The sequence below is a fragment of the Coptis chinensis genome, chromosome 3 (assembly GCF_015680905.1).
Source record: "Coptis chinensis isolate HL-2020 chromosome 3, ASM1568090v1, whole genome shotgun sequence".
In the NCBI taxonomy this organism is placed as follows: Eukaryota; Viridiplantae; Streptophyta; class Magnoliopsida; order Ranunculales; family Ranunculaceae; genus Coptis; species Coptis chinensis.
The window spans coordinates 104,745,245-104,772,724 of record NC_141458.1 but is presented as its reverse complement, the minus strand read 5'-3'; the positions used below and the strand labels follow the sequence as shown (position 1 = coordinate 104,772,724).

The following is a 27,480-nucleotide window of genomic DNA, read 5'->3' as shown; positions in this document are numbered from 1 at the left end:
ATGTGAGAGGTAGTTCGGGTGGAAGTCGCTTTTGTGATATATTATATTATTATTTTTTCATCAAATGGTTGCCAACAAAGACTCCCACTACCAAATGTGCAATTGGCATTTCCACTATAATCATTTTTTTAAAGAGTCGTGCAGAAAAACACGCACATTTATATTACATAAGAAGGTGCATCATTACTCAAAGTTCCAATTGAATTTCACGGTACTAGGTGCATTTTCACGTTGATTACTAGAGTATCGCTCGCTTCAGTGGTGTAAGACCATGTGTCCATGTGAGATGGCTACATTCAGTTAAATTCATATTTATCCTTTTCCTTCCTTTTGATTAGAGTCAAAATCCAAATCATAAGAATATATTTTCATGTGGAACTTGAATTAATACATTGCCTCCTTAGTAAGTTAATAGATTGCCGTCTAACAGCATTCCATCGAAAATTCGAAAACTTCAGACCGTTACTTCACACGAAAGCTGTGACCAGCTTGTCCGTTCTTAACGATGCCCGCCAGATGGATTTGTTCTTTCCTTTTCCAAACTGTCATCGTCTCACCTTCCCCAACAAGCCACATGTCAAACAAACGTTTGCTGTTCAGAATCACATACAACTAACGAACCTGTGGACAAAACACGAACTTTTCTTCACATGGTCCATGATCTAAACCAAAAGTTGTCAAACCTTCGTTTGACCACTATTATAATGGTCCATCCATGGTCAACGATATCTAAAATACATAGATAGACCGGACTATTATAATAAAAAGATTGATACTTTTCTTTCATAACTAAAATGGTCTCGAAAATTCTCCATTTTGTTTTCAAAACTTATCAACTGAGCGGAGCAAACGTTTTGGCGAATAGTTTGTAGACAAAAAAAGTCATTTGATTGGTTTCTTTATGTTTGTCTGTCTGTCTTCATTCTTCGTCTTTTTTCTTCGTCCATCTCCCTTTCTACGCCCTCTCAATCTCTCCTCTCTTCTTTCTCCCTCTCCCTTTTCACTTGCCTTCTCTGCTCACACTCCCACTGTATAGCAGTATACTAGTTTTATATATACTAGCTTCTTGACACGTGGCTACACTACGTGAGCGGGCAGTTTTTTTAGTAGTGGCAATTCTACAATTGTTTGTAAAAAATTAGAACAATGTCTCAATTTCAAAAAAGAATAGTCGGACAGTGGCAATATTGCAAATATTTGCAAAACTGAGAATAATGTGCTAAATCAAGAGGGAAACGTCTAAATTTTATCGCTCAAATACCAGTCTTACCCTTCCATAATATATTTTATTACGTATTTATCTTTTAATAATAATTGTAATAACCAAACATGTTGAGAGATATAAACGGCAAATGTCACTATTTACAAGGTCTTTCTCTTTAAAGTAGTTAGATATTCACTCAATTAAAAAGGTATTTGTTACTGCCGAACCCCAATTTGTGTTGGGCGGACTCCAAAAAAAAAAAACGATTATTACAAGTGTGCAATTGGTTTAAAAAAAAATAAAAATAAAAAACAATTATTACAAGTATGTCATTGATTCTCAAAAAATTGAATTGAAACCCCAAAACTTAAACAACCGATTAGGTTGTTTTGACTAAGTCCCAAACACCGCGACTTTAGTCCAAACGACCGGCGTTGTTTTGACTAAGTCCCAAACTACTTGCACACCGTTTGTGACTTATTCCAAACAACCCTTACCACACCGGTCCAAGAGTTCCAAAAATGTAATTTGAATTTTTTTTCAAAGTTGAATCCTAAAACGCGTACGTCACACCGTTTACCGCTTTGGAAATTCGGCGGCGGTTCGTTCGTTCGATTTTGACTTATAAAAAAATGGTCACACCATTTGGACTTAGAAAAATCCCCAACGATATGCCCACACCACAAATTTACAAACCACTGTAACCACTCTCCATCATTACATAATTCCTACCAACACCATCTATACACTCTTTCTCAATCTCAACCTTACATTTGTGTTTGTCAGCATATATGTTGCATGGATTTTTATGATCATCAACTATAAATACCTCCTATATGAACTATATCAGATCTGATTCTACTCTCTCCGCAAAAGTGAGAAATAAATACGTAATCAGTTCGCTCAGAACGAACTTGGTCTTTCCAAACAATTATCCCCATCTCCTCCACCTCAATCACAAGTTATAAAGCCTAGACCAAATAGGACCTTTATAACGATACTTTTCCTTCATAACTAAAATAGTCTGACATTTGTTTTCAGCACTTATCTTATATATATTCACTCAATTAAAAACAGTCTCATCCAAAAGACCCTTCCATTGTTTTTTTTTTTTGTGGACCACAAAAGAACAAAAACCAGCTGGATCTGGTTGCCATATTTCCTCATAAGACCCAAGGACCATAGAATCACACTCCTGCATGAAAATGACTAAAAGTTGTCCGTTGCTTTCAAAAAACAGAAAACCATCCCACATAAACACTAAAAAAAAAAAAAAAAAAAACCTTCCATTTTCTCCTCTCTTCCATCTCCTGAAAACCCTAAAAGAAATCCTTTGATCCAATGGCAGAAGAGTTTATAAAATCAGTAGAAGACGGAATAAAACTATCCAAAAGAGTATATGTCGGTAAAGACCGGAACATATCAGCACCAAAACCCATAATATCAATGGATCAAAATGTATATTTACCAACGGCACTTATGGTATATGCAGTAATATCTGATCCGGGAATAGTTGATAATCCCGATGTACCTAGTTATCAACCTCATGTACATGGTCGTTGTGATCCACCTGCTTTAATTCCTTTACAAATGAATAACATTCAGGTTGAAGCTGATTGTTATTTTGATACTGCTTTTGTTAATATGTCTGGATCTTGGCGTCTTCATTGTGTTATGGGTAGTCGGAGTTGTGATTGTCGGATTGCTATTCCCATGGGTGAAGAGGTAGTAATTTTTTTTTTTTTTTTTATTTAATTTTTGCAATTTATGTATGCTGAAATTTGTGTTTGAATTAATATAAAGTTTGGTCACACAGATAAATTACACCCTGTCAAAATTTGGAGTACACTTTAGAGGTGAAACCAATTAATTGCTTTTATCTTCCAACATGAGCTTTGTGCTTCATACTTGCTACTGTTCTAATGGTAGAGACACACATGCTTTCTTCCCATGTCTTACAAAGTGGCAATGTGTTTCGACAACTGTATATTATTCTGATTTAAGTTGTACGATTACATTTGAAATTAAGTTCCTTTTAAATTACTGAATGTACTTGTCCTCGTTCTCAAGAAAGATATGATTTGGCTAACAGGGTTCAATTCTAGGTGTCGAGGTTGAAATTAGTGGAAGAGCATATTCCACTCAACTGATTTCCATGGAAGGACAATCAGACATAGATAAAATAGCAAAACTGGAAGATGGGGGATTTTTGAAACCTCATATATATACCTTGACGATACCGAAGGTACCACACAAGACTTTCACGCTTTTCTTTTCATTTATTTTAGATTTGATTTATTTTTTGTTGATATAATGTTTCTTGCGTGGTACCGTTCCTCCAGGTTGATGGAGGGTCTAATATCTCGATAAGAGCCAGTTGGTCTCAAAAACTATTATATGATGCCGGACAGTTTTCTCTTATTATACCTTTTGACTTCCCCGAATTTGTAACTCCTGCTGGGAAGAAAATTGCAAAAAGAGAAAAGATAGAGTTAAATGTGAACTTGGGTACTGCAGTAGAAGTTTTATGCAAGACAACTAGCCATCCTTTAAAGGTCAGTCTCTACTTATTTATAAGAGTTTTGATTGAACTTTATGGACTGAAAAACATATATGAACTAATCAGATGGCATGCAATTTTCTAGGAAATAAGACGTCAAGTGGGAAAGTTGGGTTTCTTATATGAAGCAGATGTTATGACATGGTCAAATGCCAACTTTAATATTTCATATGCAGTAAGATATTTTATTTTTGACATTTTAAACTTGTTTAATATGTGGTGCTTGTCATCTTAGTCGAGTTCTTTGGATCTTTGCAGGTTTCCTCCAGTTATACCTCTGGCGGGCTTCTCTTGCAATCTCCATCAGTTCATGATTTGGATCAAAGGGATATATTCTGTTTGTACCTGTTTCCAGGAAATAACAATAGGATAAAGGTGAAATAATGCCTTTTTATTTTAGGTTATTTCATTTCATTTATTTTATTTTTTCTGGATTCATGACTGTATGATATGAACTATTTTGAGATTGAGGCGTGGTTTATTGCACTATTGGCCAATTCCATCAAGTTTGGCAAGGTTCTAATAACAAATTTGTTGTTAAACCTTATGGTGTTCTGTATTTTAACACCTCAAACGATGACCATTGCTTTGGTATGGAACTGTGTAGCCCAAAATGATGATAAAAACTAATATTTTGGTTTGATATCAAAACAAATATCATCATACACCTGGTGTAACAAATTTGACAGTGTTGAGATGGTTGAATGATTAAGACTTCAAGAAGTGAATGGTGATCATTATTATTTTTTTTTATCAGTAAGCGAGGTTGTTAGAGAGGTCCCCTACCCCTTTTGATTAATAAAACTTGTCCTTACATTCTCAGATATTCTTTCCCCATTGCATCATCATATGCAATCTTTCTTACATCCTCCGCAAATGAACTAGGTACCATTTCAATAAATATTACATTAGGTACATTAGCAGCTAGTGCCTATGCTAGTTTATTTGTTTCCCTATACACATGTGCTAAAGAAAAATAAACAAATTTTGCTTGCATATCTTGTATTCTCTTCATCATCTTCTTTGCTCGCCATGGGTACTTCTGTTTGCTCATGAATGCCACCAAATTCTCTGGGTCCATCTATGCCTCAATCTTGTTCATGCCATGCCTTAGAGCCAAGCTGATTCCTTGCTCAAGGCCTTGTAATTCCACTAGTGCTATGGCTGTGTAATCCGAGATACCATGCGCTGCTGCTAGAACTATCCCTGTGCTGTCTCTAATCACTGCTGCCCATTGACCTTTATTGCCTTGTACACTCCCATCTGTGTTCAGTGCGTGATTTTCACAGTCTGGCTTCCTCCATTTGCACCTGATCTTGCTGTATCGAACTAACTCAGGTTCTTTGTTCCATGTCATCTTGAATCTCTCTTGGGCTGTGATCATTATTATTTTGTTATATCTTGAATTTGAACTGGTAAAACTTAATTTTCCAACCTTCATTTCACAAACCATAAATTAATTTATAGGAGCAAAATGGATCACCCGAAACAGCAAATCTGAGTCTACTTCACACTGGGAAATTAAGTCAAACTTTTTTTTTTGCTAAAATAACTCTAATGAATAAGAGAAGCTGTTCCTTTTTTCTTGTGTCTGCAAACTTTTTAATTGAATGAACAATTTGTTCTCAACTTTTTTGCTCTTCTTTATATAAAATGTGTACTCTTCCACATTATCATTTTATTACTACTTAGTTCCATTAGTGGCTTTTTCTAATTTTCTACCTTCCTGCTGTCTGTTTATTGTTATTATTGTTATGTTTATTATTAGATCAACTATTAGTGTTGTTGTTGTTATCTCATCTCATTCTTGTGAATGCCATAGGTTTTCAGAAAGCAAGTGGTCTTTCTTGTTGATACAAGTGAAAGCATGAGAGGAACACCGCTTGAGAATGTGAAGAGTGCACTAAATTTGGCCCTTCTAAAGCTCAGTTCGGATGATTCTTTTAATATAATAGCTTTCAATGCAGAGACCTACATGTTCTCTTCATCCCTTGAGCGGGCGACAAAGGAAACAATTGAAAAGGCCATTCAGTGGATGACCATTAATTTTATTGCCGGAGGGGGCACAAATATTTTGCTACCCATGAATAAGGTAGAGTTTCGTTTTCATCCTTGAGCATAAAATACCAGTAAAGCTCTTTGCTTCTACTTCTTGCTACTTTTTTTTTCAAAGAACATGCATTTGTGATTGAATTATTGGCGCTCAGTCTGCTTTAGTATGCATACACTTATAAGCAAAGTTACAGATATGAGGGAATATAGGGTGTTATTGCTTCTTGACAAGAAAAAAACAAGATAAGAATCAGCCTTAATGTGATGATAATTAGTCAATTAGACGATAATGAAAGTTTGACACTGATTGTGTGTGTTTGACCTTGATTATTTGTCAAATTAGATTGTTATCTGTAAAAGATGTCTATTTATTTTGTGTCCTCTTGTTACTTTTCTCTCTCAGTATGCAAATCTAGAATTTGTAAATAATGCACAAAACTCTTCTTTTGCTCATATCCTGTAGTCAGCATCATCAACTTTAGCTTTCAAGTTCACTTATTCAATGTACTCAGTCTTGCAAGAAAACAGTGGTTACATGCTTTCTTTCTGGTGTTTTTCTTCAGGCAATGAATATGCTGTCCAAAACTTCTGATTCAATTCCTCTCATTTTTCTTGTTACTGACGGTTCTGTTGAAGATGAAAGACATATTTGTGATGTTATGAAAAGTCAATTGGCAGATAGGGGACCTTTTTCTCCACGAATATCGACCTTTGGCATAGGTAAGGGTTTTTAATTTGTGTTCCTTTGATATGATTATTTGCTTTATTTAAACACTACCCTAAAAGTATATAACATTCAATATGCAGTACAAAGTTAATCAAACTCATGTCAACAGTGGCTCAATGCAAATTGAGGCTTACTTCGAAGATAAGATGCGGGGCCTTTCTTTCTTGACCTTTCCGATAAATTAAATTAAAGGAAAAAAAAAAAATTTAGTATCATAATGGAAAAAATTCTAAAAGCTAAATTGCCAGCAAAAAATGACTAAACTGTGGAGTTCACTATTGTTAGATAAACTTGAAAAGAAACACCAAACTGTCTAATGATTAAACTCAAGTAGCAATTTCTACCAGTAAAGCAAGTACGAAAAACTCAAATTTAGCAACAGTTATAGAGAAGAAAACAAGTTGAAGAGAGTGAGGCATGAGATTGGAGAAGAAGAGAAGTAAAGGTGGGTGAAGTTGAAGTCTTTGATTTACTCCAGGAGGTCTTTAATTTAAAATGACGTCGTACTGAAAACTGCAAAAGAATAGTGTTTGTTCCATTGGTAAATGAATTTTAAGGAAACTTAATAAAGTCAGTTTCCTTGGCTTGGAGAACCTGGTCTCCTCTGGAAGATGAAAAGGAAGAAAACTATGGTCCTTCCTATATATATATTAAAGCATTTAATTGATGATGAATCCTGAAAAATTCTGGTATTGATTGCATAACTTTCTTCAAATATTCTATTGTGATTTGTGTTAGTTCTGCCAGCTTTGAGTAATATATTACAATTACATATGCATATTTTAACTGCCATCATATGGGTTTCATTTTTGTTTCACCTAACATGTCTGGAAACTCTTGCCAGGTAAATTTTGTAACCACTATTTCTTGCAAATGCTAGCTCTAATTGGCCAAGGTTATTATGATGCCGCATTCGATCTAGGTCAGTTCTTTTCTGGACTCGTGTGCTTTTTGTTTCTGCATGTGTTGCATTTGTAAACTGTTTTAAGGTAACTCCCTTTTCTTTTGTTAACTGAACTCGAGCAGGCATAATCTGTTCAACGATAATATATTATGGAGTTTGTAGATTCTACTATTTTAACGTTATGAAAGGGCTTATGTTAGTGATTATAATTTTTAGTTTTGTTGTATATTACCCATGTATCCTTGGAAAGTAATAGGACACCATGGAACTCTGTCATAAAAATTTTGTTGTATTTTCATTTTTGACCAGATTCAGTTGAAGTTCGAATGCAGAGATTATTTACTAGAGCTTCAAACACCGTTCTTGCAAATATAACAGTTGACAATTTTGAGCATCTTCAAGAACTCGAGGTTTTTTTCTTTGAGTTATTTATATGATTTGTTTGAACTGTGTAGCATCTATACGTATGACTTAATGAAGCTAGCTACGAATTCCAATTTAATGATTCTGTTCTATTTCAATACACTTGTTATATTTCAGTTTATGTAATGCAGGGTGAAGAAACTTTTAGGGTTTTGGTCATTCTTTAATATATGATGAGAAATAAGTCACCTGGGTTGGGAAAAATGCAAAAGAAATGAGTACCCTAAGTTGGACAAGTTACCCATTTCCATGTTAAGTTCTAGCAAGTTGGAGAAGCTGAATAAAATAAACACAAAGGTTGGTAGAAAAAGTTGGGACATTCTTTAAGATTTGATGAGAAATAGCTACATAAGTTTGGAAATTGAAAATGAAATGAGCACCCTAAGTTGGGCAAGCTCCATATCTGTGTTAAGTTCTAGCAAGATAAAGAAGCTGGTTAAAATAAACACAAAAAGTTGGTAGAAATTATTGTTGCACAAGTATATGTAATCTCTACTCTCCAAAGTTCTATGCAAGTGATATATATGGTGTGTGAATGAGGTTAACTGAGTGTTCCTGCAAATTCATTTTAAGCAAAGAATGCTATTCAATAAGGATTTAGTTTTCCAAGCACTATGAAGTTGCCCGCTAGACAAATCTACCGAGTTTTTATTCAATCTTTTGTGTTGGATTTTCATGTAGAAGCCTTTTGTCTAAATTAAAATAATATTCACGAGTTCTTTTTACTGGGGACTTCATAGATTTCATTTTTGTCTTATTGGCATCACATTTGGCTTACGAACTGAAATTTTGTTGCTTTTGGTAGGCCTACCCTTCCCATATTCCAGATCTTTTATCTGGAAGTCCGCTGATTGTATATGGCAGATACTGTGGAAACTTTCCTGACTTGCTGAAAGCTAGAGGCACTGTAGCAGATATGAGCAACTTCGATATAGACTTGAAAGTACAAAGAGCAAAGGATATCCCACTTGAAAAAGTAAGGTGTTGGATTAGTGACTTCTGGTTTGTCATAATTATATTGGAGTTTTCAACGTGAGGCAGATTATTACATATTGTACTTTTTGTTCATTTAGCTTTTTAGCATGCTGAGCATCATTGACATTTTTCATCTAGTTTAGTGTTATTTTCCTTCAGAAGTCGGTGATTAAAATAGAACTAGAGGCCATAGTGAAGTTTCTTCTATTTCTTTTTGAGTGTTACATGTTTTTGGGCTTGAAAGCTCCAAGTTCCTAAATAAGAGTATGATATAGGTAGTGTTGTGGATATTTTGGCTATACAGGGTAGTCATTGAAAAAGTATGCAAATTCTACTGGGCCCTATTTGTTGGTTAAGGGTGCCTAGTTATTGCTCTTTAGTATGTAAACATGTGGGACCCCGCCCATGCTTTTCTTTAAAAAAAGGGTATTTAGCTACTTTATGCGCCTCAACTGGTAGTTTGGGAGGACAGTTAAAATTTGAATATTTGGTCAAAGTTCTGGAAGATAATAAACTCTGATGCACTGATAATCAGCATTGACGTGGTAGTGATCCTTTCTTAATTGTTTTCATTCTGAACAGGTATCTGTCAAGAAACAAATTGACCTACTCACAGCCCAAGCATGGATTTCTCAGAGTAAACAGCTTGAGGACAAGGTTTGTTCATATTCTTTTAGTTGGCTCAATCACAAAATTGTCAGATTGTCTGGTTGAATTCGATGGTCATATCTGATTTTACATGGGGATACATTCAGGTCATAATATGAAAGCCCTAAGCAGGCTTTTCTATTAGATTTACTTGGTTGGCACACTCAGTGGGTTAAATCAACTACTTGATGGACCCCATTTAGTAATCTTTCAGTCAGATCCTAAGCATCTGTTGCCATAAACTTCTTTATGATGTTCAACTTTTTTACCATCCCAAAGGTCCGATGTATCCGTTTCTGGGTAATTGGACTTAGATAATTGGGTGCTTTTCTCCTGGTGATGCTATGTAACGAAGCCATTATAAGCTGATAGAGATGCCAGCTTCATGCTTCCACTAAAGTGCAATTATTTATTTAGTTCTTTATTTAATTATTTTGCAAAATGCAAGCAGTGTTTATATTTCAGAAGAGCAAAGAACTGAGTCGCAATCCTTGGCAAATGCCCTCCTTACTGAAAACTTTGCATCGAACAATGAGCACAACCCCGTAGCTTATCCCAACTAGAGAGGTGCTTCTTTCATAATTATTAACAAATCACCATTCCTCCAATCCTTCCATCCCCCCTTAGCCCTTGATTTAGGCTTCTTTGAGTTCAAAGTTTGAGCTCCATCTCCCTAGTGGCTCCCCTGAACTCCATCATAACTACAAACTTTTTTTGTAAATGGTACACAACCGTGTTTCCACCCATATTTTTTATCCCAAATTTTCCTTTATATACTTTTCTTTTTCTGGGCTGTTGACTGAGTGCAACAGAGTGTTTCACCGTTCTTACTGCTCCAATTATGATTCACTGGAGCCATCCTCTTCTGTGCCGTTTCAGAGTTTAAAAATGTTCACCTGCAGGTTACAAAAATGAGCGTACAGTTTGGTTTCCCATCTGAGTATACCCATATGATCTTACTTCAGACGGTAGGAGGGAAGCGAGCCATGCAATCAATTGATGTACAAAAGGTAATCGCTATTTGAGAAGTTATATTCATGTTTTCATTAAATACTATCCCGTGTAGTTGGATAAAATTGGTAGATTTGTGAACTAAAAGGGGCAATGTACTATTCAAAAAGTGCACTTTGGTACAATGTACTATTTTTTGTACCAATTTATGCAATGTACTATCTCAATTTGACCAATTGATACAAAGGCTCTAATTCAGGCCAAATTAGACTGCCGGAGTGATGATGTGTCAGGTGAAAAAACAAAAACCCTAAATTGAAATTGACAAGCAATTCAAGATCACTTCAACATCAATTGAAGTAAGTTTTCACCTTTTCATTGTATTCAAATCTTATTTTACCTCCCTTTACAATTTTGTGTTTTAATTTAGAGTTTTTTAATTTAAGGTTTTTTCTTCACCTGACACGTCATCACTCCGGCAGTCTAATTTGGCGAATTAGAGTCTTTGTATCAATTGGTCAAATTAAGATAGTACATTGTATAAATTGGTACAAAGAATAGTACATTGCCCCTTTTAGTGTTTTAGTCTAGATTTGTTAGGGAACTTTGGGCTTGTGAATCATGATCCTGACCATTTCCCTTCTTTTCCATCCAAAATCTTGCATCAAACCAAAGCAAGTCCATGTGAGTAAATTAACACACTTGATTCCTTAAATTATCATTACTTACAAGATCTTGGAGTTCCTTGGCTTGAAATGGATATCATATTCATCTCAATAACCCTTGCAATTGAGGAAGAAGGTGATGTGAAGCACAGAATTACAAATTGTCAGGTCTGGCTAGTGAAAATGGGTATGATTGATCAAGTCAATCAACATTCCCCCACCCACACACACACCCACACATTCGGAGTCCTTTTTTTTATAAATAATCTCTGACCCCTCAGCAGACACTCAATTGCAGTGCTGAAAAATTGTCCACTTTTTATTTTTTACTTTTTTCGATTATCCAGAAAAGTTCTTGTTGGATTACTTGTCTTATCTTTCATTCTTTAGATGGAGTTGCGGCCCCAAATTTTTATTCAAATATTAAGTAAATGAATGTATTGGATGTTAACTTGGGTGCACCCATGCCAAAAAGCAGTAATTGAGATTCTCATGCTCGATTTTATGGCAACAGATTCCAAACAAAGTTGACCTACAGAAACTTGTTGAATCTAAAGATCGCAAGATTACATTTCTGAAAGGAACGGGGATTGGCTTTGGTAACTTGGTTGCGACAGCTGATAATGTTCCTCCAGGATTTGGGGAATCCCGATTGCCAGAGCTTGCGGGGGAAGTCTTTGCAAAGGCGGCTTCAAGTTGTTGCAGTAAGCTGGGAAATTGCTGCTGTTGCATGTGCTGCATTCGGACTTGTTCACGGATGAATGATCAGTGTGCAATTGCTATCACACAACTTTGCACTGCCTTGGCGTGTTTGGGCTGCCTCAGCTGTTGTTCTCTGTGTTGCAGCGACGATTGATGACTTCATTGTTTGATACTGCAAGTTTGTTGGCAATCATATGATCCCGTAACCTTCCCTGCAGCACAGTAGCAATCACACTTCCTACTTTCCTAGTACAAGTTCGTTTACAAATGATGTATATATGGCCATTGTATAATGTTCTGGAATATATTGCTATTCATTTTTTTTTAAGGGGGTGGGGGAGGCGCACAAAGTTTTGAAGCTGGTGTAGCTATTGTTGACGATGCGACCTCCTGCTGGGCATGGGCATATATTTTTGAAGGTATGAGGACCAGATTAAAGGTAATTTTGACTAGTGACTACTGAAAAAAGACAGTGGTTCGTCTACGCAGCCATGATCTCGGCACCCTCTAAAGATTTCCATAGTATTAGGTGGTCATCGAGTCATGTGTGTGGCTGGGTGGTGTATTTCTGACTAGTGACTACTGAAGAAAAGCTTGCATCTGAAACAATATTTTACTCAAAAATCCAAGAAAAACATTACATTTCAGTTTTCACAATGTATTATCAACATCAAACTTTGTTTCAAAAGAAGTTGTTGAATATGATGTGGGAGAGCCATAAAATCAAGGGCGGCGGTATTAACTCTCCAATTTATGGGATCGGCACAGATTTCCATAGTATAAGCACCCCTCCGTAAATCAATATTCAATAGACCTGCCGTACACCAATCCATAACAGATGATAAAAGTATTCGCGCTCTCCTCACTCAAGGTGCGGGTAGCAAAATTATGTTTTACGTTTGTTGTTTACGGCAATTGCTTACGGCAGAAAATCTTTGTAGTTCATTTGGTTTTCATGGCACCCAAGTAGTGCGAAAAGAGCCCACCGTGACTAAACCAGAAAAAGATAATTCCGTGGGAAGCCTTGCTTTTTAAGAACTTATTTCGAAATGGGGCTTTTCAATGCTCAACACTAAAAGGAATCAAGGGAATTTTGATTTAATTTGTATGTTATCTTTATTAGGTGAATTATGGGTATATTGATCATGAGAACTAGGTAGAAAAAACTATGGACTCAATGCCAATATTGATTGTTTATGGTGGTAGTAAGGTAGTGATTGGTCTAAAACTGGTTACCAAGGACGCTCGTTTTTATTTGAAGAAGCATGGAGAGAAAACTACAAGGGAAGGGAAGATGACGACTGCTATTATCTTTTTTCTCATTGGATGCCTTTTTGGGAGGGGTTTCAAACAAACAATCAGCTGCTCCTATTAAGTTGCTAACCATAACAAATGACAAAATAAACCGACCCCGAAAAGTCAGGCACTGGAACTTTTTCTTCACCAAATTCGACATCGTTATTCATGTCATCTCTCAATTTCATAATGAGCAACTACCTTTTCTTCATCAACCACTGGAGATTTTTTTTGCTCAACATGTTCTTCCACCACTACTAATTTTCTAAATGCTCTTCTTTGTCCTTCGCGTCGACTGTGATGCGATGGATCTTTTCCTGTATCTTAGTGACACCCTTTTCTACGGGTTCTATTGCTTGGTTTATAGTCAGTGCAACATCCTTGAAAACCTGTTAAAGGATGAACCTTCTCATTAAGCGCAAACACACACACACACACAGAGCGAGAGAGAGCTCACATGTCAACCACCTCCAATAACAATATCCTGAACCTTCTCAGTGACGCTTGTTCCAGAGGACTCAACATGAGTTTCCATCTGTTTAATCGTGGCGGGTTTCTCCTTCCCATCTTCCTCCAACTTCATCATGGCTGTGATTTCTTCGGAAATGACCTTACCATGCTCATAAATGGGCAGGTAATGATACGGTTTAGCTGAGAAAACAAAAATATAGGCAACTGCGGCGATTGACATCTGCCAAACAAAGTGAGTTAACTTGCATGAGCACTTGCGATACAGATAGAATGAGTTTGGTCATCAAGGCAGAAGTCAAGCATAGCATCTGGCAAAGAAAAAAAAATGATAATGTGTTATACCAAATAGCTTCCAAAGGAATACAAAGCAAAAGCTTCATGGCAATTTCTTAAGATGTCACATGTGAGGGAAAGGTTTGGATTCAACAAAGATATAATATGGATAAAAAAAAAGCCAAAAATTGAAACCATCAAACATGCCTGAGAAAACTAGAACTGCTTCAATTACATGTATAAAACACAGCTTAGACAGTCTAATTAAGGATTTAATATTAGCTTCTGTTTTTAGTGTCTGACAAACTATAATCGTTTTCCATTTTTGGGTAGGGACGATTAACTGAAGCCCACAAGTTTGTTCCAAGTAAAATTGTCAATCATTTGAAAATTTTGAATAATTAATAAGTAATAACAACTAAATTAGGCATCAGAAATTTAAGGGCGAACTAATTACTAAATGATACCTCCATATATATATATATATATATATATATATATATATATATATATATATATTTATTACATATGAATTCCTCGAAGAACAAAGTTACTACGAGTCCAAGACATGATGAAACCATAGCCAGGGCTCTTTTTCTTGTCTTCAAAACCCGGAGTTACGTGTACTGCTTGTATCTTAAATAAAACTTCAGGGATACTTTTAACCAGGAGCAAATACTTACTGACTCAGTTGCATAGACAGGAACCATGAAGTGAACAACATTTTTGTTCCTAAGATCTACACTCCAAGCATTATATAAAATAGAGAAAATAGTATATCAAGTATTTTCCACGGCTGGGGGGGTCCACAATGGAATGGCGAGTCAGATTGAATGATACATCCAGCACTGTCCAACTAGGATGTACGCAATGCACATAAAGAGAGTCCAACATTCATTCGGCCATTCAGAGTTTGCAATGGAATCTGATAAACAAATAACTGAAACATCGAAGCAGAAGCACAGTCCACTCTTTGATGAGTTCTGCCTAAGAGATAACTCCTAAATAGTAACCAATCACCAATTCACAATTTTCCTTCTTTATTGACCATATTATTAAAAATATAGTCATATACTAAGGGTAGTTAATTAGGACTTTGCACTTGTAAGGCTTTAGGTTCACAGTATATATAGAATGTAATAATTATGGATTGTAATCACATCTTAATATAGAAAACATTTCACACATATCTTTAAATTATGGAAAAGACGCAGCATAACTGTACAGTCACAATCAACATATTGATAGAAAACTAACCGCGGGGTTGGTGTATGATCGAAGATGCTGGAAAATCAGAAAAAAGGAGAGAACCAACGCAACCAGTATGAAACTTCCAGCAATGATAGTAGCTGGCGAGTGTAGATCCCTATCTGTTACTTGAAAATATGAATTGGAGCTAAGCGCCATTCACAGATGTCTTCTACATTTGACAACTTGCAGCTTGAAAAGGCAAACCTGTACATGCAATAGACTTCATATTGGATTAAACCGACTTGAAAAACCATATATTACAAATATGATCTGGGATTGAAAAAAATCTTGAAAGGAAAAGACAAGTTAACCCAATTTAAGGAACCCAAGATGAAGCATTTCCTACTTGATCACAACACTATTACGCCCAACATCTTCAAAGATACCTAGATGATGCATGGGTGACTGTTGATAGCAATTTTAATGTCGTCCTCACGCGTTCACCCGTTCACCGCTTAATCCATCTCTTAATTAAAAAGTAGTCCTTTAATTGACTAGTCTCGTGAGTCGAAAGCAAATTCTGGCTGTCAAGTGGAACAACAAAGTTTTAGTTAGTCACATACTGCTTGTATATCAAAGAATTGGCAACAACATGGGAGTTACAAAATCCTAAAATCAATAACCTGTTGGGGTTGGGTTGGGTTGATGCAAGATAGTTCATTGCAGGTGAACAAGTCACTGGCTTACTGATTAATTGGTTATTCTGGGATGAAGTCGCACCAATTAAGGATGATCTTTGGAATGTGGGAATTGGTGGTCCAGATTTCTCTTTTTCTGCAGCGTTCTTCCAGAATTGGACAATCAAGAATTTTCAGTAGTTGAAGCATGGGGAGATGCTTCAAATCCTCTTGCGTGAAGTCAAGGAATTCACAATTATAAAAGCCCAATGTTTGAATTGCTCTAAATCTCTAATAATCTATATATAAGTCTAAACCGACCTGAAATTGCAGAAATTAAATTATAAATCAGTGATTAAAGGAACTCAAAAAATCCAGTGACAAATTTTCATTAAAATGGATTTTAATCCTTGCTAGCCTCAGTTAAGAACAAGCCACCAGCAGTTTTATTTGACTTCATCAGTCTCAAGAATACCCACAATGTCATTTTCCTTCAATAAAAGATGAGTTGATCCATAAAACTCGAGTTATGTCCCAGTACACAATTTGCGCTCCAGTCTAGACAACAAGGGAAAAAACAATATTAACAACAATACACAAACAAACAAACAGTTCAGAGCATTGATAAGGGCTATGAAATCACCTTGACAGTAACTTCCAGCATGTTCTTCCCGAGAGTCTTACCCTCCCCAACAGCAACGACCTCACCTCCTTGTGGTTTTGATCAGGCTGTGAAAGGAAGCAAAATACCTCCTACAGTTTTCTCCTCTGCAGACTTGATCTTAACAAGGACTCTGTCTTGAGTGTACTGCACAGTTGAAAAAGCAACGAGGATGAGCAATGTAACCTAATGAGAAAGAACTTAAACTCACAGAGGAAGCAGCTACAGATAAAATTCCAAAAACAAATCCTCAACAAATCATTTCTTTCTCTTAATCTTATTTTCCAAAAACCAAACGGCCAAGAATAAACAGAAATGTAGATAAAATACTGAACAAATCTTATTTCTCTTAATCTTATTTTCCAAAAAACAACCCATTCATATCTTATCTAAAACAAACATTTGTGCACTAATCTCATGGCATTAAATTTTTTTAAAGTAGTGAGAGATTTGAGGATTGGGTTGGTTGGTGTTTGGAGAAATGAGGGATTTTGAAAATCATAAAATCAATTACCTGTTGGGGTTGGGCTGATGCATGATTCTTCTTTGCAGGTGATCAATCAATCACTGGATTACTGATCAATCGGTTATTCAGGGACGAAGTCTTTCAAATTAAGTTCGATCTTTGGAATGTGGGAATTGGTGGTCCAGCTTTCTCTTTTTCTGCAGCGTTTTTTCAGAATTGGACAACCCTCAACTTTTAGTACTTGAAGCATGGGGAGATGCTTCAAATCCTCTGGAGTGAAGTCAAGGAATTCACAATTCACAAAGACCAAATTTTGAATTGCAGTGAGTTGGTTGAAGCCTTGGGGAAGTGACGACTGTCTAGAAGAAATGATGGAGAAATAGTGGAGATTTGGGTAGTCATTTTTGTTGTTGGTGGTGTCGTTGTGATCGGGGGAACCAATTCCACTGATTAGCAGCGGCAATATTGACTTTGAAAGAAAACCTGTATTGTCCCATAATTCCAGCTTTTCAAGGAGGGGAGGAAGGCAAGGTTGCCTCCCCGTCAGTTGTGGACAATCATCTATCTTTAAACTTCTGAGTGCGGGAGAAAACAAGTAGTGCGCACGGCGGCACCACCTTCAACTTAGAGCACCAAGAGATCTCCAATTCGCAAAGACAGGGCATGATGAAACCTTCTCCACCTTCTACATCTCTTCTTATTGGAAGCTTTATTTCATCCCCCTGTTCCTCCCACTCCGGCAAGTTAGACAATGTAAGGCTCTTCAATACTGGGAACACTGCAACTTCTTGAGCGCTAAGAGTAACATTATCATCAATTTGGAAACCTCGAAATTCCATACCAAATAGAGTAAGTTCTTCTAGAGTTTTTAACTTTCCGAGACCTGGTGGTAACATTTGCAATTTCATCAAATTATACACAGTCAATGTGCGAAGCTTTGGAAAAATCTCCACGCCTCTTCGGAACGGCAGATGCCACTCCTCCAACTCTCTCATATATAACTGAAGCGTATGTAACTTCGGGAACACTACTACCCATTGTACTGAATCTTCACCACCAGTAGAAGTACCATCATTACTTCCCAGTCCATAAAACTCGCATCCGATGTGTTTCACTGAGCCCAGCCACCATAATTTAAGGTCTTCAAGGTTAACCCAATTTAAGGAACCCAAGATGAAGCATTTCTACTTGATCACAAACATGTGTACATTAATTATCCAAAAAAGAAAGTTTTTGAAAAGCTTGAATTTTTTTTTTTTTTTTTTTTTTTGATTGGCAAGCCTGTTTTAAATGAGATCAGTAACTCTTTGATGCTGGCGGGTTCGACCCCCAGACCTCTGGTATCATCACCCAAAGGTTTTACCGACTTTGCTAGTTGGTTATAAGTGTCCACAACGAGTATCCATTTTCACCCACTCATCTTCTATACGATTCCAAAGTCAATTCTTTACAATATGCAAAGCTGAAAATACTTTCTCAACAGTTGTATAGAGAACTTACGAGAGATTAGAGCTTTTCAATGAATCAATGACACAAGCCACACTTGACAGGCGCAAGTTTTTGAGTAGGGACTTTTGCGAGAAAAAAAAACTAACAAAGAAGAAGAGAGATTTTCTTTTCCTTTCTAATTGGGAGTTTTGATAAGGTGCTCTCAAGTTAGTGAAAATCCAGCCCAATTAGTAAATCTTAAATCAAGTGAGATAGAAAAACAGCACACTCTTGGTGTAATACATTTGGATAGCACCATAGCAAAGTTTTACATCTTTGGAAAAGGAAAACCAATGCACATAAATAGTTTTTTTTTTTTTTTTGGAAAGTTCAAGGTGTGCCACGGCTGCCCACCCTTGGCTCCGCCCTTGCTGGTAGATACATCATCATATTTCATACTACAGTAGAGCTCATTCGAACAAATGCCAAAAAGTGAAATTCAGTTAATTACAGTGGGCAGTTGATATAAGAGTACTAAGAGATGTGCATTTAGATATATAAATACCTTCCATTTAATCAGCTGATTAAGAATTTCTGGTCCACAAACAGCTTTTGCATCCTCCACACTACCGCCATTTTCCAACTTTTGTAGAGCATTTTGAACAGCCTGCACATACATAACAATTATAAAATATCATCTACTGACACTTTAGAACTGTTCCAAAATTTCAAATTTGCCTCCGCTGTAGTTAATTTTCAATTAAGTACGACGTTTTCACGGATGGCGTCAACACTTTTATAGACAGAAGCTCTCACATATAGCCCAAGATCTCCAGCTTTTTCTAACAGATTAGCAACTAAAGTAACTGGCAAACTCATCTCTCCTCTTAAGCTAGGCGTCATTCCAGCATACTTTGTCCCGCCATCTGAGTCACTTGTTATTGTTTCTTTATTTAATAGGTAAAAGATATTAACCTGATATAAGGTGAGAATTACATCAACAACAAAAGCAATAGACAAGGCTATTACTAAAGGACCACCCTAATCATATGCACACGGCACACCCACTTACCCCACCAAGACAAAAGTACCACCAGTCCACCACCAAGGCAGTACCACTATGACAACTACCAATAGTAAACAATGAGCACCACCTCTATGCCCATACTAGAATAAATTATCATCTTCTACTCCTCCTTGTCCCATGCTTCTTCCCATCACAAGTACTCAAAATTTATGTTGGGATCTTCTTCATACATTTCATCCTCCTCGTCTACGTCAAGATCAACATAGTATTGACTATCGTCTGTCCATCTATCTCAATAAAACTTCTCAATGATCCTAGCCTTCCTATCATCCATCTCAGTCACTTATTAGTTATTAACACAGATCTTGGTAGTTTCTAACCGACAGGGGACAATTCTGGTGCACCCTTTTAGCTAAACGCCTTTCCAGCATACTTATATTCCCAGGAAATAAAAAATACAGAACAATTCCATCAGGGACAACAAAAATTAAAATATGGATAAGTTATACCTCAACAAAGCCTTCCACCTTTCCCTGTGTGATGGTCCTATTACTCCTATCCATTACAGCTTTTGATGAGTATCCGTGTGTAGATGGAGTTTTGTGCTCCTTTATTATTTGCTCCAAGGTTATTGAAGATGTTTTTGCCTCCATCAAAGCCATTATTCTGCATCACAACAAGTGAGACTTCAATACACCCAGAAAATATTCACAACTAAAAATATAGACGTGTATATTGATAACAAAACATGCACCAAGGTACATTAATTACATAAGAACATTAGGCAAAATGAGTTAATCACAGAAAAATCTAACATGTATTTACCTCTGTTTTGATTCAGTATCAACTACAAGTGGTTGTACACCGCTCTACACTTTTGCTTGAGTAGTAGTTTTGCTTCCCTTCTTCAAACCTAAGATTTCCTTTCCCAAATATGCCCCACTTTCATCATCTGCAGATGACACCCTCACAGAGACAGTCTGGATGCTGTCTTTCAAAGACTTTCTAGATGCATCTTCTGGTTTTAATTTACTTGAGTAAAGTAACTCTTGCCTTGAGATAGGCCTTTCCCGTTTTCTAGAAGGCCCGGCCTTATTTCCATTGGAAAACACCTTTTTAAAATGTTTTGGTGTCGCTGAAATAATCCTTTCGCTAGGGAAATCCTCAGTAACCACAAGCCTCTTCTTTGCCACGACATTTCCACTGTTTGATGAAATATCTAGAAAACATTTTCTCTTCTCTTCAAGACGAGGAAATATAATATGGTTTCTAAGTGGCGTAGCAAGGGTTTCATCAATTTCATGCTTCCTGGTACAGATCAGTTGCAAATCAATAATGTAGCAAGTGCATGCAGAGAATGAAGAAAAACTACATCTAAGAGCACACAAACTTACGAGCAATATATCAAGACACGATTGTTTGGTAGAAGACCTTCCCAAGCCCTTGTAATGACATCTTCCTCCTCTATATCTTCAAAAGAAATTTTCCTGATCAAAGATCTTGAAATTGCAATCAACAAACTAATTTCCTTGCTTGTAGTAAAACGAACCGGGATTCTTTTTTCTTCCATTAGCAATATTTACATATATAAATTAACCAAATTGAAGGGAGGCAAAGAGAGAGAATTACAAGTACCTAGGCAAGCATTTCCTGTGATATGCCCGTGGACAACATCTACAAACAGCAAACTGCAATTCATTAACCTCCTTATTTTCCCTTCCTTTACAGATGTGGCATATGTGGATGGGACAAGTAAATGACTCTCCTGCAGCTATCCTTTTTCTCAACTCTTCACCTTCAGCATCATTCCCAATAGAAAGTAATTTCGCAACACATTCAGGATGATAGAAGTAGCCACACGTTGCAGAAACACAAGAGAAGACCTGAATTGCCATTTGTGACCGAGATAATTGATGTTATGGCCAGACTAACTGCTAATATATATTGCATATGGTTGTGTTGTACAGAGTTAGCTCCATGAGATAGAGGAAGCCAAAACATGGAAATCAAAACATATATAATTTATTCTCACATAAATTTAGCCACAGGCAATATTTTGGCCCTTGAAATTTCTGAGACTGAGAAAACAAGTATAAAAATATAGATATAAGAATACGGAAGCCCTTGGAACTTAAAAATGTTATCCATTTATAACTTTATAACCAGGCTACTGGCCAGAAATAATTTTTGAGGAACACCAGTTAAGATGAGGTTGATAAAAATGATATAATTTAAAACAAGTGATTGAGAATTATGAAGTGGTTGATTCGACTCTCATGTTCAAATAATGTATAGATATAAAGCCTATTTTGTTGTCCATGTTGTGAGGTTAAATTATATATCCATGTTATCATTGTCTACTTCAAAAATCACTTGTTAGGGAAGTGAAATGAATGGCTTAGCTGATGTGAGAACTCAAACAGCAATATACTTTAGAAATGGTCATTATACTCAAACAGCCCCTATAATAGATAAATAATCTTCTATTGTCACTATTTCTAAGGTTGTAAGCGCCTATTTTTTTGTCCTGCACTGTAATGACCATTGGAAGGAGATCCTTTAACATACAAAAAAATAAAACAGACAGTTACGAGGCCTTGCCTTTGTAACAGAAATTATTTCTGCTACCAATTGCTATAAAAAATGATCACACTATTATAATCCCAAACATTCCATCTGCACTCAAATTCAAGGATCTAACTTAAAAGAGTGTTACACTTTTTATCATGTGGATACCTCGGCACCAGAAGTTTTGTCAGAAGAGCCCAATTCCCCACAAGCAAAGCATTGGTATTGCTTATATTGACAGTTGAAACAAAGGAAACTTTGCATTGCCTGCATCAAGGAATGGAATATTGCAAAAATGATCATTTTGTATTGATTAATTAAAAAGTGTAACTGAGATAAAGATACAGAGAGATCCATACCCGGGCCTTTGAAAAACCAAGTGCTTTGCAGTCAGAGTTAGCACCTGCATCAACAGTCGCATGGAAAGACCTCATGCATCTTGAAAGGAAAAGACAAGTTAACCCAATTTAAGGAACCCAAGATGAAGCATTTCCTACTTGATCACAACACTATTACGCCCAACATCTTCAAAGATACCTATTGAGGTTGGGCTGATGTATGATTCTTCTTTGCAGGTGATCAATCAATCACTGGATTACTGATCAATCGGTTATTCAGGGATGAAGTCTTTCAAATGAAGTACGATCTTTGGAATGTGGGAATTGGTGGTCCAGCTTTCTCTTTTTCTGCAGCGTTCTTCCAGAATTGGACAACTATATATATCCAGTCGTTGAAGCATGGGGAGATGCTTCAAATCCTCTGGCTTGAAGTCAAGGAATTTACAACTCCAAAATTCCAATGTTTGAATTGCGGTGAGTTGGTTGAAGCCTTGGGGAAGTGACGACTGTGTAGAATAAGAGATAGAGAAAGAGTGAAGATTTGGGTAGTCATTTTCGTTGTGATCGGGGGAACCAATTCCACTGATTAGCAGCGGCAATATAGACTTTGAAAGAAAACCTGTATTGTGCCATAATTCCAGCTCTTCAAGGAGGGGAGGAAGGCAAGGTTGCCTCCCCGTCAGTTGTGGACAATTATCTATCTTTAGACTTCTGAGTGCGGGAGAAAACAAGTAGTGCGGCACCACCTTCAAGTTAGGGCAAAAAGAGATCTCCAATTCGCGAAGACAGGGCATGATGAAACCTTCTCCACCTTCTTCATCTCTTCTTATTGGAAGCTTTATTTCATCCCCCTGTTCCTCCCACTCCGGCATGTCAAACAATGTAAGACTCTTCAATACTGGGAACACTGCTACCGATTGTACTGAATCTTCACCACCAGTAGAAGTACCATCAGTACTTCCCAGTCCATAAAACTCGCATCCGATGCGTTTCACTGAGCCCAGCCCCATTAATTGAAGGTGTTCAAGGTTTTGAAGTCTCCCCAAAGCAGGCAATTCCGAGCATTGATTGCAGCTTCTCAGTTCCAGTTTCACCAGATTGGGTAAATATGTATTAATGCTTGACATCCACAACGGAAATCTATTCCCTTCGTAATCTTCTATACGCAACTCTGCCAAGTTTGTATGCGGCTGGAGACCATCCAAAACACTCTCTATCCTTTTTCTCTTTTCTTCTTCTCCATCAGCATCCTGTCTTTCTTCAGAAAACCGTAAAACCAAGGACCGGAGCTTGTCTTTTTTCTTTAGTACTGCGTCTATTGAGTCCGCCATTTGTCCCAATCCCTCTATTATTAGTTCTCCTTGGATATGGTCTAGAAGTTTTAACTCTCCAATCTCGCATCCTTTTCCACCATCACGATCCAATACCACTTTACTTAATGTTCTAAGGAAGCTCAATCGCTCTAAACCCCATGGGAAATAACTCAACTCAAAAGTTCCTTCAAGTTCGAGATGTCTGAGATTACGTAATTTCCCAATTCCTTTGGGGAGTTTTTTGAGAGATCCACACCAATTTAGTTTCAACGTCTGTAAATTAAATAGATTACATACTGTTTCAGGTAACTTCTCCATCTCTCCGTTATTAGAAAGATCGAGGAGTCTCAGATGTAGCAATCTCTCCACCTCATCTGGAAGTTCTTCAAAATAACTGTCACACAAATCCAATACCCGAAGGCATGTCATCTGACATATATTTATTAATTTAAGATGCGCACTACTATCCTCCACATCATTTGCTTGATCCTCCACATCATTTGCTACACCAAAATGACGCAACTTGATGTTACAAATTTCTCTATCATTCTTCGTAAAAATAGAGGAATCACTCTTCCCGAGATGTTGGGCAAAATCATGCACAAGGTCATGCATTTTGCAACCAATGACGTTGCCTTCACTGTCTTTTTTAAAATCTTGGAACAAAGAGCACATCGTGAGATCATTGAAATAGTTTGTACCAATTTTCTCTAGATCTTTTGAGCTATCATAACTTAAAAACCCTTGCGCCATCCAAAGCTTCACCAATTCATCTTTATCTATTTCCGCATCTTCACCAAAGATAGCACAATAAGAAAAACATCGCTTCAAATGTGAAGGCAATGCATAATAACTTAATAAAAGAGAAGGTAAAAAACCATGCTCATCTTCCGACATTACTTCCCATATGTCGCTTGCCAGTACATCTTCCCATTCTACTACAGATCTTTTGCGGCACATAAGACTCGCAATAATCTTTACCGCTAGAGGGACACCCTTACACTTCCAGGCAATTTTTTTTCCAATTTCTTCAAACTTTTGGCGATCGTCTTGTATTTCCCTGAGAGCTATATGTTTAAAGAATGACCAACACTCTTCATCAGACAATTGCCCCAACCTATGTGTACAGGTGGAGGCCATCTTCTCTGCAATGTTCTCATCTCGTGTGGTGATTATTATTCTGCTTCCCTGTGCACCACCATCCAGTGAGACCCTTCAACTTTCTCCAAATCTCTCGATCATAAGTCCATACGTCATCTAGCACAAGAAGGAACTTCTTTCCCCGTATGGATTCAGACAAACTTCTATGCAGATCTTGCCATACGTCATCTACAATAAGGGATATTACCAGTAGCTTCTTTAATAATAGATTTGGCCACCCTTTGAAGATCAAAAGGCTTCGAAACACAAACCCACATCAGCTTTTCAAAGTTCTTTGTCACTTCACTTATCTTTGAGGATTAGTTGCACAAGGGTCGTCTTGCCGAAACCCCCTGTACCAACTATGGAGATGAGTGGGACATTTGAATCTTGATGATCGGTCTCACTCAGTAACTTGCTTACTATACTATATATATCATCAACACGACCATAGATCTCAGAATCATCAACAAAAGAGCTCGTTACTGGTCGAGGTTCTTCACGACTTTGCCTTTCATTCAGATCAAGCAAAGCTTTATCTTTAACAATCCGATCTAGTCTTTCGTTTATGTCAATCATCTTACTACTATCATCATGGCGTACAACAACACTTTTTAAACAAGAAAATAGAGAAAACAAGCAGGACCAAAGCTTCTCACTGACAGGAGCATTGTCGTCATCAAGTAGTTGGATCTGTGAGCTGAGAATTTCGGTTTTCCAGTCGTCCAATACATCGTCAGCATCATATAAGATGCGTGTGAGTCGTTCTAACCAAGCCTTCACTGCTCCATTCTTGACTTCCTTTTCCTCTGCATCCTCAAGCACTCCTTGGATAAGAACGAGTGTATCATTGAGTTTTTCGCTTTCTTTACGTACACCCGCCAATAGATTCACCTGATCTGTTTGGAGGATCGAACGCAATTGCTCCAACACACCGGAGATCACCGCATGAGCCATAGTGATAAGAAACACAACAAGAAGAGAAGACTCTCGATTTCCAAATGTAAGGTTCGTTGTAGTCAAGACCCACCTAAACACCAATAATTCACATAGGTGGGTCTAGAGATGTTTCTCCAAAATTACTTTGTTCACACACGCATTATTTATTTATTACAATGACTTTACATTATTTATTTGTTTATTTATTACAATGACATTGTCTTTTTGTCTCGAAAAATCTTCAGTGATTGCGGATGATCGTGGTCCTCCATCTGATGACTTTAACCTCACTGAACTTGATTGAATCCCCTGGGCAGAATAGAAAGGCTTGGGGTCAAACCAGACATTGTCTTTTTGTAAGCCCCCAGGCCTATATGAATACAATTCTGAAATGAGGCTTACTACCGTTCGTCAATAAGATCATGTAAAATTAATAATCTATCAAAGAAATAAATCTTATCAAAGAAATATTATGAAGAATCAGAGTGCAAAATTGGTTTAAAACATTACAATCTCAATACAGACACCAAACAGACTCTTTATATATCTGATACATTATTAAATTGAGTTCTAAAGTCAGCTGTCAGAATGGTGCAATTGCCATAGGGTCATCTGTTATCAAGTTACACACACACACTAACACTGGGTTGGATTTTACGTCGTCGATTTGTAGCACATTCCACTAGGCTGGTGAGTAATCAGCATAGTAATTGCAAAAAGAATGTGGGCAAAGACATGGTGACATTGGTTCTCCAGACAGTGTACAAACAGATGCACTTGTGAAAAACACAAGTAATCTGAATCGCTTGGATAAAGAATTGTGAGAATGCCCTTTGCTCCATCTCTCTGAAATTTTAGGAAAAGGTGAAGAGGATAACTTGTTAAAATGCTGATACAGTTGAGGAAACAAACTAGCTGCTAGTGCTCATCTTGGACTTTCAATGAGACTAATTCACTTTCTTGTGGTTGGCCTCTAAGCTTTAGAGAAGCTGGTAACCATCTACGCAGACTTTCTGGACACCACCTGCTCAGAATACACCAAACTAAGTACTTCTGAAACACAAAAGGAGATAATAACAATGATGTGCACTTCCAGAAATTGGTTTTAAAGGAGCAGAGGCAGCCCAAGGCAGTGAACAGGACTATTAGAAAAAGACATGTATGAGTAAGCATAGTAAAAAGCCTGAGTGAACCAACAGCACTGCCTTTTCAGGATGTTTTACATCATAGAAGACCAAATCCGATGATTGAATCACTTGAATCACCTCAAAACATCTCTTTAAAAGTGAAGGAAAACAAAAGTTCTTTATCATAAAACAGATGGTATGTCTGGGAAAACTGGGGAAAACATAATTATGTATTGGCATCTGAGATCTCAAAGGGGTGGTCTCTTCAATGGTGAGAATGTTTAAATACCTAAGGCTACAAAAAATAAGAAAACCCAATAACGAGTTTTTGTTAACTTACAGATCCAGTCTTTCATGTATTGCCTGTCGCACTGAAGAGTTGAGACCATATGCAATTGAGTTGAAAAGACCCTGAATCAGCATCAATGGCTCAGTATCTCTGACAAAACTTAGATAATTATAGCTCATGAAAATTGTAACAATTAGTTGATTAGTTCTTATGCACTTCAACTTTGAACAAATTCTAGTATCTCAGGTAAAGTCTGATACAATAAAGACTTTGACAAAGCATTTAACAAAGACTCGAACCAATGAAGAATTAAGAATAGGTGCAAAACATGTGGAGAAATCAAGCTGTTGTTCAAAATACTAGAATGCAGTCAGTTTTGAACATCTAGAGTACATAAGAAAGGCGGATGAGGATAGGCTTAGCCAAGTCCTGGGGAAGATTCTGGGATCACTCTTTGGATACGCA

The 27,480-nt window shown here is 37.0% G+C and overlaps 3 protein-coding genes across 20 annotated transcripts in view; 1 reads left to right on the top strand and 2 right to left on the bottom strand.

Annotated features, from left to right (window-relative positions):
• The window catches only part of LOC147512485 (G protein-coupled receptor 1-like), a 52,841-nt gene extending 30,478 nt beyond the window's left edge, over positions 1 to 22,363 (bottom strand). For 2 of the 15 annotated variants that reach the window (XM_086595500.1, XM_086595501.1), the window contains exons 1-3: positions 19,811 to 19,963; positions 18,840 to 18,941; positions 17,464 to 18,030 (exon numbers count right to left, since the gene is read on the bottom strand). Coding sequence is in view for 1 of the 15 variants with exons in the window: in XM_086595502.1 (XP_086451628.1) it covers positions 20,601 to 20,609; positions 20,696 to 20,771; positions 20,937 to 21,184; positions 22,038 to 22,136; positions 22,229 to 22,303 (507 nt within the window). In the remaining 14 variants the exon portion in view is untranslated. Of the gene's footprint in view, positions 1 to 13,040; positions 13,887 to 15,108; positions 15,627 to 15,725; positions 16,041 to 16,198; positions 16,278 to 16,362; positions 16,567 to 16,894; positions 18,031 to 18,324; positions 18,733 to 18,839; positions 19,250 to 19,810; positions 19,968 to 20,126; positions 20,610 to 20,695; positions 20,789 to 20,936; positions 21,185 to 22,037; positions 22,137 to 22,228 lie in introns of those variants that run through there. The other 13 variants (XR_015214977.1, XR_015214966.1, XR_015214972.1 and 10 more) reach the window with 13 other exon arrangements.
• On the top strand, positions 2,407 to 12,561 carry LOC147512486 (inter-alpha-trypsin inhibitor heavy chain-like protein). Of its 4 annotated transcripts, XM_086595494.1 has the most exons (14): positions 2,444 to 2,929; positions 3,297 to 3,449; positions 3,547 to 3,759; positions 3,850 to 3,939; positions 4,023 to 4,139; positions 5,587 to 5,856; positions 6,380 to 6,536; positions 7,388 to 7,465; positions 7,757 to 7,857; positions 8,676 to 8,846; positions 9,428 to 9,502; positions 10,396 to 10,503; positions 10,704 to 10,803; positions 11,624 to 12,561. In XM_086595494.1, exons 1-13 carry the CDS (start codon positions 2,546 to 2,548, stop codon positions 10,761 to 10,763), a joined length of 1,977 nt encoding a protein of 658 aa, XP_086451620.1. In that variant the 5' UTR covers positions 2,444 to 2,545; the 3' UTR covers positions 10,764 to 10,803; positions 11,624 to 12,561. The 4 variants fall into 4 exon arrangements, with proteins under 4 accessions (XP_086451622.1, XP_086451620.1, XP_086451618.1 ...); XM_086595496.1 differs by lacking the exon at positions 10,704 to 10,803 and having other exon boundaries at positions 2,407 to 2,929; positions 3,310 to 3,449; XM_086595492.1 differs by lacking the exon at positions 10,704 to 10,803 and having other exon boundaries at positions 2,445 to 2,929.
• A 116-nt stretch (positions 22,364 to 22,479) lies between the features above and the next one.
• LOC147512484 (putative disease resistance protein RGA1) lies at positions 22,480 to 25,663 on the bottom strand. The gene is given in 4 exon segments (XM_086595506.1): positions 22,480 to 24,726; positions 24,728 to 24,834; positions 24,869 to 24,968; positions 24,970 to 25,663. Coding segments are annotated over 4 exon segments (3,102 nt in total). The 5' UTR covers positions 25,618 to 25,663.
• Between the last annotated feature and the right edge of the window lie 1,817 nt (positions 25,664 to 27,480).